The 12289-nt window shown below is 32.1% G+C and overlaps 1 protein-coding gene across 2 annotated transcripts; it reads left to right on the forward strand.

Annotated features, from left to right (window-relative positions):
- Positions 1–5183: 5183 nt before the first annotated feature.
- Positions 5184–11057, forward strand: LOC107864013 (protein LOW PSII ACCUMULATION 1, chloroplastic). Of its 2 annotated transcripts, none has more exons than XM_016710261.2 (9): positions 5184–5550; positions 7615–7718; positions 8023–8158; positions 8327–8558; positions 8697–8854; positions 9261–9449; positions 9681–9781; positions 10286–10382; positions 10704–11057. In XM_016710261.2, the coding sequence occupies exons 1-9, from the start codon at positions 5281–5283 to the stop codon at positions 10776–10778; spliced, it is 1362 nt and encodes a 453-aa protein (XP_016565747.1). In that variant the 5' UTR covers positions 5184–5280; the 3' UTR covers positions 10779–11057. The 2 variants fall into 2 exon arrangements, with proteins under 2 accessions (XP_016565747.1, XP_047265222.1); XM_047409266.1 differs by having other exon boundaries at positions 5189–5550; positions 10463–11057.
- The last annotated feature ends 1232 nt before the right edge of the window (positions 11058–12289 follow it).

The raw sequence follows: 12289 nt of genomic DNA on the forward strand, positions 1-12289 counted from the left end.
TCAACTATCATGGCATGTAATACAACCAAAAAATTAATTTAAAATTAGACTAGATAAAAGTAATTAACCTGTAGTGAAAAAAATAGAAAAATAAAGGGTTGGGGGATAGTATTTTAAATTAATTTTGAGAATATAATGAAGTAATTGGATAACACCGTAATTGGATAACACCCACATTATTTATGAATTTTATACAAAAGAAATTGAGGAAGGGGGACGGAGGTACAATAGAATAAAAAGTAAAAAGTAAAAACAATCAACATCAACAATATGAAATCTTTAAATTCTAAATAATATAATAAAGAAAATATGAAAAATAAAAGCTTTTTTAATAATTACATGATGTTTCTTACTCATATAATTTTGACTAGAAGTATGGGGAGAGAGAAATATTAATAATCTAATATCTTTAAATTATGAATGATGCTCATTTAAATTCGATTAAAAGTAGGAGCGTGGGGTGGGAAAAATATAAATAGTATGATATTCCTTAAACTGTGAATTATATAATAAAGAAAAATATGAAATCTAATTATTTTTTTATAATTACATGATTTCTTTTCATAAATATTTGGTTAGAGGTGGGGGAGATGGATGGAGGTGGGGCAGAATTTTTTTAAAAAACAAATTGAGGGGTGGGGGTGGAGGTGGTTGTAGGGGTGGGAGGTGGGTGAGGGTAGAGAAAAATATTATTTTATTTTTATATTTTATTGAGAAATAACATCATAGTTGAATCTTTTTTAAGATAATAGAATTTAACATGCTCAAATAAGATATTCCAACATGAAATATTAAAAATATTATTTTAATCTTATTCGTACATCACATAAATACGTACACTAGTTAACTCTAATACTCAACTATAATTGGTAATAAATTAAAAGTTTAGCTATATAATTAATGTAAAAAAATTTATTTATGTAATTATTACAAAAAGCTAGTACTCTTCAATCTTCAAATACAAAGAGAAATGCAATTGTCACTCCAAATAAGTGAGCTCCACAAACTACAATTAATAAATGCAAAGGAAACTTAAAAGACGTAAAAAAGGTCAAAAAAAAAAGGGTGGGCCCACCTTCAATTATTCTTGGGCAATTTTCATAAATCCCATCAAGTTTCTTCTTAATTACCTTCTCTACCAATTTTTTTAATAAATTTTTTCTCTCCCTGATTTTAATTGTTCATATACATAACTGTACGTCAATATACATAAGTATCTTATGTTTTATAACTAACTTTCTTAACGATATTTAAGAAAATAAATCAAGTCTAATAATTATCAAAATGATATTTAAGCAAATAAATAAAGTCTAATAATTATCCAATATTATACCTTGTTAATGTGTGATTAATGAATTCCTTAATTATGTAATTTTTTTAAAAAAATATATTCTAAAAGAAAATTTACCACATACATCACCTAGAAAATTTTAGAACCAAAGAAACAAGACTTTTATAAAATAAAGAGACATAGAAAATTTTAAAACGAAAAAAAAAAACTCGTATAAAGGAAATTTTACTATGTAAGTATATGAAAAATTTTACTACCTAGTCTACATATAAAGAAAATTTTACTACATAAGTATGAAAAAAAATTAAAAATGAATTTCTATAAGATTTGAAGTACATGACAATAGAGAACCCCAACCCTTATACATATAGGTTTGCAAAAAACATATCCCAAACATTATATATATATATATATATAAAAAACAAAACTTAAAAAATATAAAGATAACGCACCATATACATGCCTAACGTTCTTTCATATGCAAAACACTGTTGTGTATATGGGCTGAAATACACACAACTTGTCTTGTCTAATAGAGTCATTCACATAATTGTGCTATATTTATAACATTATTGATGCATAACGTATACTTAATTTTGTAATGTATATGACCTGAAATTAAATAGCCCAATAGTGCCTTGTTTCAATACATATATATATATAACAGATTTATGTATATAGGTTGAAATAAAACATCCAACAAATGACATAACTATAAATATATATAACTATATATATATATATATATATATATATATATATATATATATATATATATATATAAAACTCACTATGTATCATGGTTCAAAATAACAACATGGATTTACTAAGTAATCTAGTCATATACATAACAAATTTAATGTATAAGAAGGCGTCTCTAACTCTATACATAACTAATTTATGTATAAGGCTGAAATAACAACAAAACACACTTATATAACAATGTAAAAGAATGCGTAAATCGATAAAAAAAATACAGGTTCAACAACAAATCACTATACCTACAAAAGACACGATCGTGATGGTTTTTCACTTTTTATCTTACTTGAAGATTTAACAATGAATTTGTTAGAGCTTGTACGAGCAAATTTCCTTGACTTCTTCATCTTGGCGGGATCATTTCGGTGTTTCGATCTATTTTCTTTAAAACCCGGACCAGACTCCATTACTATGCTTAAGCTTTGAGAATTATGCACATGCAACAAGTATCTCATAGATCTTTAATTTAGTAGAGTTAGAAAATTTAAAAAATTAAACTAACCTCAAAAATAAATTAAAGAAGATGATGATGTTCAGCAACTTGATAAGATAAGATTTGTAAATTCAAATCTTGAAATCTCTTAATTATGGTTGCTTGATTTTAGGCATAAATTATGGAGGTGTGATATGTATATGGATATGGAGGTTGAAGAGAAAAAAATGTAAAAATGGGATATTTGTAATTAGTTTTGATTGATGAGATTTTATGTAATAATAGAAAGTTAGGATGTATAGCCACAAGAGTAGTAAAAAGCAAAACTATGATATGACTTTATGTCCAAAAGTGCAAAAGCATACACATAAAGCAATCAAATACAATATTCCTCTGTTTCACAATAAGTGAATTGTTAGAGTATTTTTTAGTTTTTAAAATAAGTGAATTGTTGATTTTTTTTTTTTCAAATTTAAAAGCTGCAAGAGTAGTTTGGTCGAATTCCATGGACTTTAAAAGCTGCAGGAGTAGTTTGGTCATATCCCCCATCAGAGGCGGATCCAGGATCCGAACTCACCGGGTGCCAAGTAAACTTATCGATTAAATTAATCGGATTATTCATATTTTTAGTCTATAGAAAAATTAACAAATCAATCAATAATAAAAGAATAGTAATAAAATGACCAAACTTAAACTTTTAATAATATTATTAATATCCATAATTCATTACAATTGCTCACGACGAATTTTCATAGTCTGAAAACGATCAACAATAAGACTTTTGCCGGCGACGATAGAGAATCGACCGGGCAGCAAGCAGCAATAGGCAGCAAACTTGAAGAGTTCAAGTACAGAGAGAGTCGATGTTTTGATATTTGGAAATAGGATTTTTTTTTTATTTTGATGAGAGAGATAAGTGATTAGATTATACCTTCTCCAACCATTAAATAAATAAATAAAAAATCAATAAATAATATTAAGTATTAACTTAAGTCAACTAGAGTCTACTATGCTTACTATGCCTATTTCTCTATTTTTATCAATAAAAATAATGTTTTAAACATTTAAAAATTTTAATTGCTTCAATCTAGGATCGAACTCGCGAACTAGGGGCGGCAAAAGTGGTGCCTTGCCACTTGCACTACTACTTACTATGAATGTTTCTATGTTTTTATCAATAAAAATAATGTTTTAACATTTAAAAATTTAATTGCTTCAATCTAGGATCGAACCCGCGACCTAGGGACGACAAAAGTGGCAATTTGCCAATTGCACTAGATATTGCCTTGATTTTATGAGTGACAGATTTATTATTTGACTATATATATATATATATATATATATATATATATATATATATATATATATATATAGCTATATATATAGAGTTTCCATCGAAGTTTGCCGGTGGCGTGCCACCCCCACGGCAATGAATAGATCCGCCCCTGTCCCCCATTAATTAAAAGCTGCAGGTTAGCAGTTGAAAATTAAAAACCCTCAAATAAAAGTTGTACGTTAGCAGTTGGAAATACTCCTTTCATTAATTGAAGGAGTACTTTGTATCTTCTCATTTTTTATTCGTTTTTCTATCAATTTTGAAGAAAAAAATTGAAAGAGAGTTAAAAGAGATGTTGAATCTTGTAATTATGTGAACCTTTTAATTTCATGATCTCCATCATACATGATGCAGCGTTAGAAAAACATAATTGGACTTCTCTATTGAGAAATATTCAGATGATTTTATGACAGCCGCAACAACATCATCAATACCTTTAAGACTTTTCTTATGTTGTAGAGACTGAATAGATCCGAAAAATCCAAGGTCTAAGACATTCAAATTTGGAGAATTGGGTGGTTGACACATCAAGCGAATATTGAATCCATCTTGTGCTGCTATTTGACAAAATTCCTCATCATTAGGTTGAATGTGAGTTTTTGCATTATCTTGTTGTATGAATATCGTAGAATTTAAATCTTCTCTAGGCCATTTAGCCTTGATAACAGGAAGTACTTTATTAATCAAGAATGATCGTAAAATTTCTTTGGTTACCGAAGTTATTGCCTTTGTTTTCATAGCCCCGGCAGGTCTATTTGCACTAGCTCTTTTATCTCGTTCTTATATAACAAAAGAAAACAATTCAATTTACCGGAGAATATTTCTACTCATTGTGCAACAAATCTAGGACGAGCTGCAGCAACTAAAAACATAACTTTGTCGATGAAATTTTTGCTCTTGACAGTGCGGATTGAATCTTCTTCATCAGACAATAAATAATACATTTCATAATGTGTATACCTACTTATTTAATTTTATACATGTTTTAAGTAATTATTTGTGTTCATTTAAAATTAGAGGGTATGAACCCATCAAGTTAAATACACATGTATATATTATGCCTTAAAAATGTACTTCCTTCGTTTCATTTTATGTGATGCTATTTGATCGGGCATGGAGTTTAAAAAAATAAGTGATGACTTTGTAAAGTTTATAAAATTATCTTTTTTAAAGTTATTTAATGTTTATTTTTTTATTATCTTTTCTTAATAAGTGAGATCCACTAAGAATAAAATGGGAATGATGTGATTAAATAATTGCCAAATAAAAAAATATGATATTTTTTTGAAATGGACCAAAAAAGAAATTGCACACATAAAATGAGATGGAAGGAGTATATATATAGGCATCAAAATGTGCCATTTGTGAAATTTTCTCTATTTTAAAAGTCCTTTATTACTAGAATTTTATGCAAGCCACAAGAAGTAAAGACGTGAGTGGGAATGGATAAAGTGTGATGAAATGTTGGAAATGGCCACTGCAACTCTTCCCTCCCACCACTTCCATTTCTGCTTCTTCTCTTCTTCATCCTCCAAATTCTCAATTACTACTACTACACAATTATCCCTAAAGTATCCCCACAAAAATCGTCTTTCACTTGTCTTTTGTTCTTCTTCTTCATCATCATCATCATCATCATCATCATCAGCTTCATCGCCCCAAGTCAGTGAACCCACTCCCACTGCTGAGTCTTGCGTTAATTTGGGACTCCAACTCTTCTCGAAAGGACGGGTATTTTTCACTAAACTAACTGATGCTTTAAAACTCTAAATTTAATTACTAATACCCTTTATATAGTTATTTAATACCTGAGAGTCGTTTGGTATGAGGAGGGATAAAGGATAATAATCCCGAGATAAAATGTGTTGTGTTTGGCTTGGGTATTAATTGGTATTGTTATTATTTATTTCACCATTTGTACAATTATGATGAGATAAGTTATGGGTTGGAATAACTAATCCAATTATCCAATGGGATATTCGTATCTTTGAGAAGCCTGGCCAAATTGGCTATAAATTGAAATTCATGCAATTCAATTTGATAATGGAGGTTTATATTTCAAGTTTTAATGCCCCTTTTACTTGATCCTCTGTAGTCCTAGTATTCCCTTGTATTTGTTAGCTAAGTTTCTTGAGGTGTTCTTCAAGAGTCTTCTATCAATGTAGCATTTTACTTTTATTAAGACAAGTTTACTTGTTGTCATGAGTTTTCAAAATTTTACCGTTCTGAGTTAGATCTTAGGTGGTTGTACTCAGAGACGGGACTAGGATTTTTAGTTTATCGGTTTTGTATTATTATTTATTGCATAGAAAATGGATTTTGTTGACACAATGTGAGGTTTGAACCAAAGCTACGAGGTTCTACTGAACCCGTAGCTAAAGGGCTGGCTCGGCCCCTGATTGTACTTGTATAGAGTTGAGTCAACACTTAAACACCCACCCTCATCATGCTTGCAAATGATCACTATTTTGAATGTTGTTATTTTATCATCGCCCGTTGCATGAATTATTTATAACTAGCTTCAACTTGTATTAATAGGACTGCAGATGATCAATTTGTTTTCTTTTACTTTGCCATTTTCATGGCATAAGTGCACAACAAAGAATTTAAGTACTAAAAATTATATATAAAGTAAAAAGAATTTAAATATTCATCCTTCTCATTTTATATGACAATTTTTGATGTTGGAGTCAAGAATTAACAATTTTGTGGTTGATGGCAATGTCAACTAACTCGAATTTTGACAGTGACTTGAAAAATTGGAAGGTACATTCATATTTTATCTGCAGCAGCAACTAGATTTCAAAATGTTTATGATCAGACTTTCATAATAATGCTAAGATTGAAAATTTAACATCAAACGACAGACTGTATCGCATTAATTCATATGGATGGTAGGAAGAACTACAATTGCAAAACAAATTGCTGTAAGCCTTGATGTCGCTTCCTCAAAAGATATTGCTGGTGTTCCGACTCAGTTTTCTGTGGCAACCACATTTAGCATGCTTGTTTATGCTGAAAAGCGTACTGCAATCTGTTTCATATTATGGAATCAAGGACACATGTGCACCATGAGATTATGAACTGTCATATCCGTTATTTGAGCTGGTAAATAGTCACAGCATTTTCTGTACCTTTATTGCTTTGCTGCAAAGAGAAATAGCTAGTAAATAGTCACAGCATTTTCTGTACCTTTATTGCTTTGATGCAAAGAGTTCTCCGCATGCATATTTTATTCTATTTTTCACTACATCAAGCACATACTGTGTAAAACTAAACATGCCCAAGGAGCATGTTTTCCTGTGCCTTATGGATAAGTACCACTGCCTTACATGCAACACTACATTCATTGTGTCACATAGATGGTCTGTTCTTGTACCAAGAGATTGATGATTCAACGATTAATCTTGTATACATCGGCAGCTTGTATGTCGAGTTATAGTTTCTCGTCTATCTGTATTTGAGGCTGCATAGCAAGCTTAAGAATATCATCTGGTAGGTTTAGTCACATTTATTACTAGAAAAAGCTATCAATTGGCTAATGTCTTGCCAATTATATTATAAATTTTCTTTTTCCTTTTAATCAAGAAGTTTTATTTTGTGAATTGACTAATTTAAAACCTGTTCAGTTGGCTTTTCTTGTTATTTCCCACTTAATTGTGTTTCCAATGTTCTGTATATTGGTTTGTGTAACAAACTTCCAGTAAGTTGGTTACAGATCCCTGTGGTTTTTGGATTTCAATCTGCTATATGGCAGCATGTACCATCTTGGTTCATTGAATTTGAATTTTCTAGGTGAAAGATGCTCTTGTGCAGTTCGATACAGCACTTACTTTAAATCCCAACCCTGTGGAGGCCCAGGCTGCATTTTATAACAAAGCATGCTGTCATGCCTACAGGTACATTTCTCCATTGCCTCTTTCATGGTTGACTTGATTAGGCCGGATAAACAGTTATTTGTTTGAAACCATGTTGATACATTGAGGAAAAACACATATTTATGACTTTCTTCTCGTGTGAAATGCAAGTAAAGGAATCTAAAGTTTCTTAATCACAGTTTTAGCTTTGTGAACTGAACGTAAAGCAACCTAAAGTTCATTGAAAGGATCACTTAGAACAATCTTGAAACTTCAATGAGCGTCGGAAAGGAGCTTCACTTACTTATTATTTCTCTTCTTTATTTATTTTCTTTATTTACTTAAGGGGGGAAGGAAAGAAAGCTGCTGAGTGTTTACGGACTGCTTTGAAAGAGTATAACCTAAAGTTTGGCACAATTCTTAATGATCCGGATTTGGCTTCCTTCAGAGCATTGCCTGAGTTCAAGGAACTACAGGAAGAGGTATGTTCCAACCGATGGATATAGTTCTTTTGTTCTCGTCATGCTTGGATGTATAAATTAAATTCAGTTCCTTGCCACATTTATAATGTTACAATATCTTCAGAATGTATCAAGGCTCTAGCTTTGTGTCACTGTTTCTGAATCTCATAGTCTTCTATTACTACACAGGCTAGGTTAGGAGGGGAAGACATAGGATACAGTTTCCGAAGAGACCTTAAGCTCATCAGTGAGGTACAAGCACCATTTAGAGGGGTCAGAAGATTCTTTTATGTGGCATTCATCGCTGCAGCTGGAATTTCTACATTTTTCACTATACCTAGGTTAATCCGTGCTATTCAAGGTGGAGATGGTGCTCCTGATATTGGGGCAACTGCAGGAAATGCTGCTATAAATGTCGTTGGTAAATAATGAATACCTTTGCTACGAATCATTTAGTTCACTTCTGAAAATGATATTTCCGTGCTATATTAACTAACGCTTCTTAATGAAAAGAACTGTTTCTCAAAAATGATTAAGCTCTTGAACCAGCACTCTGCAGGTATTGTTGTTCTTGTGGCATTGTTGTTTTGGGACAACAAAAAAGAGGAGGAACAGCTTGCACAAATATCGCGTGATGAAACCCTATCAAGGCTGCCTTTGCTCCTTTCAACTAATAGGATTGTTGAACTCGTCCAGCTAAGAGACACCGTGAGGCCTGTTAGTGAGATAATTTCCCCTTTATTCTTCCTGTTTTCAATTTCCAGAAGTTGAGTGGAAAATATCAGGAGTCCTTCAATATTCACTTAAAGAATGAGAAGTAGGGGTGACCTGTCTAATTCTCGTTGCCGCGTATTCTGCTTAATAGATCAAAAGATATGATTTACCTCCCTTGTTATACCAAGAAGAAACCATTTCCATCACATTTACATTGTTGGAAGGATGATAAAGACAGAAAAGTTAGTTCCATCTTATTGCTTAGTTTGCAAAAAATGCCTTTGTTTCATGAGCAAAAAGATATCCCATTACGTATTTGTTCTCTATCTCTCTATTTTTTTTTTAATAATTCTGGACTTGAACATATTTTCTCCTCTTATTTGGAGTTTGACCAGTTTCTTCTTGTTAGGTTATTTTGGCTGGAAAAAAGGAGACAGTCTCTCTGGCTATGAGAAATGCTGAGAAATTCCGCACTGAGCTTCTTAAACGTGGAGTCCTTCTAGTTCCTGTTATTTGGGGTGAGGGTAGCGAAACAAAGCTAGAAAAGAAAGGTTTTGGTCTTTCACAAAAGGCTGTCGCTTCCCTCCCATCCATAGGGGTAAGATTGAAGATCTCTAGTAGCAGTTGATGATCATTTTAAACAACATGATGCTATAGCATGCACATGCATGATTCTGCTTTCTATTTGCTCAACGTCCAAAATAACTTTTTTTTACATTCTACGGGATTATTGAAAGTCGTTTCTTGTTGCCCAAACAAGCATAAGACTAATATTAATGGCGCATGTAACTTGTTGAGGTTTTTTACTTTTCTCCAATTGCTACTGTAGGAAGATTTTGACCAAAGAACTCAATCAATAATTGCAAAATCAAAATTGAAGTCGGAGATCCGGTTTAAGGCGGAGGTCGTTTCACCGGCAGAGTGGGAAAGGTATCAACCTGTTCCTAGTACACTTGAAATACTCATCACATCATTTTCATGGACATTATTGTTAGTGCCATCTTTATCTGAAGATTGAAGGGTCTAAAACACACTCAAAAGAATCCCCTTTTTTTAGTTTCTTACCTGAACTATCAGGTGTTCATTTTCCTATCTGAACTATCGTCAACAATTTATCAAAACGCGCCTCAACAATTAGTTTTTTTCTTCCCCTACCTGAAATATCACCTCTTTGAGGTAGGAAAAGGGAACAATATATAGTTGAGTTGTGTTTCGATTAACATTAGGTGTGATAGTTCAGGTAGGATTCTCCCACACCTGATAGTCCAATTATGAAACTCAAAACCGGGATACTTTGTGTGTTTTGATCCTTCACTCTTATCTTAAGGACATCCTGTCGCAATCAGTTTGATTGACTGAATTTTTTTTCTTGTACCCTATACTGGAAGACCCATTGCTTATGGGATGTATTGTTTAACCCTAAATCTATATCAGGTGGATAAAGGATCAACAGAAGTCTGAAGGTGTTACTCCTGGTGAAGATGTTTACATTATACTTCGTCTAGATGGTCGTGTTCGACGGTCAGGAAAGGTCAGTGCGTGTATAAAAAATTATTGTGCTGCTATTCTCTTTTTTGTTCCATTAATCGTGGCACAATCTATGTTGCTCAGACTCATCAAAAATGTCAATGGGTACGTGTCAAATTCACCAAAATTAGTGTATTTTTGAAGAATCGGACATTGGTGCAGCATCAAAAATGAAGAGTCCGCGCAACTTAGGGAACAATGATGTGCTTATATGCAGATAGAATTAGCACATAAATTGCTCATGACATCACAGAGGACTCTATCCAGAAAAGTATAATTTACTATTCTTACGGGTTAACACTAGATTTTATGTCCAACTTTGCAGGGGATGCCTGACTGGGCTCAAATTTTGAAGGAACTGCCTCCAATGGAAGCAATATTAAGCAAGCTAGAAAGATAATACAAGTTTCTCTTGCTGTGTGCTAAAATCTTTCCACTACCTGGTGTATTTTTGGTCAGTCTCTTTTCGTGAAATATACAAGCCACTAATTGATGCTTGCGAGCTCTTGTTTGTTTTACGTTCCATTTTTGCATGAACATATATTGTACTATAGATTGATACTTGCCTTATGAATATTAGAGGAAATGAAATTTCACAGATAGAAATCCAAACAATGGAACTAATAGTTGTTCATCTATTGTTGAAACCAGAGTGGAATTAATAGGTCTTCATTGTGTACTGCCCCCTTTTCATCTTTTTCGATGTTGTTAGTGCTCTCATATATGTATTTCCTTTTTTAGACTGCTTGGAAATGTTTTATTTTAAGCCGAGGGTCCATTAGAAACAACCCCTCTATCTCTACGAGGTAGGGTAAGATATGCATACACTCTATCCTTCTCTGCCTCACTGGTGGAATTACAACAGATATGTGCTGGAACTACCACGGAATGTCACTTTTTATGACAATGAACGTAAACTTAGCAAATATGTATATATTTGAAATAAAAAGATCAATCTGATACGTAGTTTTAGTAAGAACTTTTGTCGCACAAAAATAGGTCTAGTTATGTATGCTGAAGGATGCTTAGTTGAACATCTTTCATCTGAAAATCATATATATAAATATATACATATATATCAATCTAACACATATATTAAATCTTGAATATCGTTAGTGGAATTTTTGGCTTTGCCTGTGCTTAGTCTTGGCTTTTTTCCTTATTGAGCGTTGGGATTATCAACTGAACAAAGAAGGAAAAACAAGAGAAGTATTTTTAAGTGGTTGGGGAAGTAACTTTTGCTGTGTTAGTTTTCTTTGAGAAATATTATTACTCCATTTATTATTTTCTTGCAGATGTTCAAACTCAGTTTTAGTTCACAATTTGTTAATGGATCGATTTGTTTTTAATATTGTCAAAGTCTTTTTTTAACCTAACCGAGAAAAAAAGAAAAATATTTAAGCTGGAAAGGTTCCAACAAGAAGATATTCTAAACCTACTTCAATAAAAAAAATATTAACTCTGCCGGGAAGACTTCTGTATATTAAACTACAGTGTAAGGTGAAGGCAGAGGCGGATCATGATTTGAGGTTTATGAATTCGAGATTTTACCCTTTTGAGTTACTGAATGAATCTAAATTTATAATTTATACGTGAAATAAATTCTTTAAGACAATGCAGTTTCGTATTTCAAAGTTTATGAATTCAAGATTTTACCCTTTTGAGTTACTGAATGAATCTAAATTTATAATTTATACGTGTTAAATAAATTCTTTAAGACAAATACAATTTTTTATTTCAAATCAAAATTATTATTATTGAGTTTTGCCGAATCCGCTTAATGCTGCCCTTGGGTGAAGGGACTAAAGATGATTGCATCTTATTATTCTATTCCTCCTTTGCCTGCACGGTCAGTTTGTCACTCTGCTTGATGCATTTCTTTTTGAGTATTTGAGCAATTTTTATTGGATT

This window comes from Capsicum annuum, chromosome 3, assembly GCF_002878395.1.
Source record: "Capsicum annuum cultivar UCD-10X-F1 chromosome 3, UCD10Xv1.1, whole genome shotgun sequence".
Classification (NCBI taxonomy): Eukaryota; Viridiplantae; Streptophyta; class Magnoliopsida; order Solanales; family Solanaceae; genus Capsicum; species Capsicum annuum.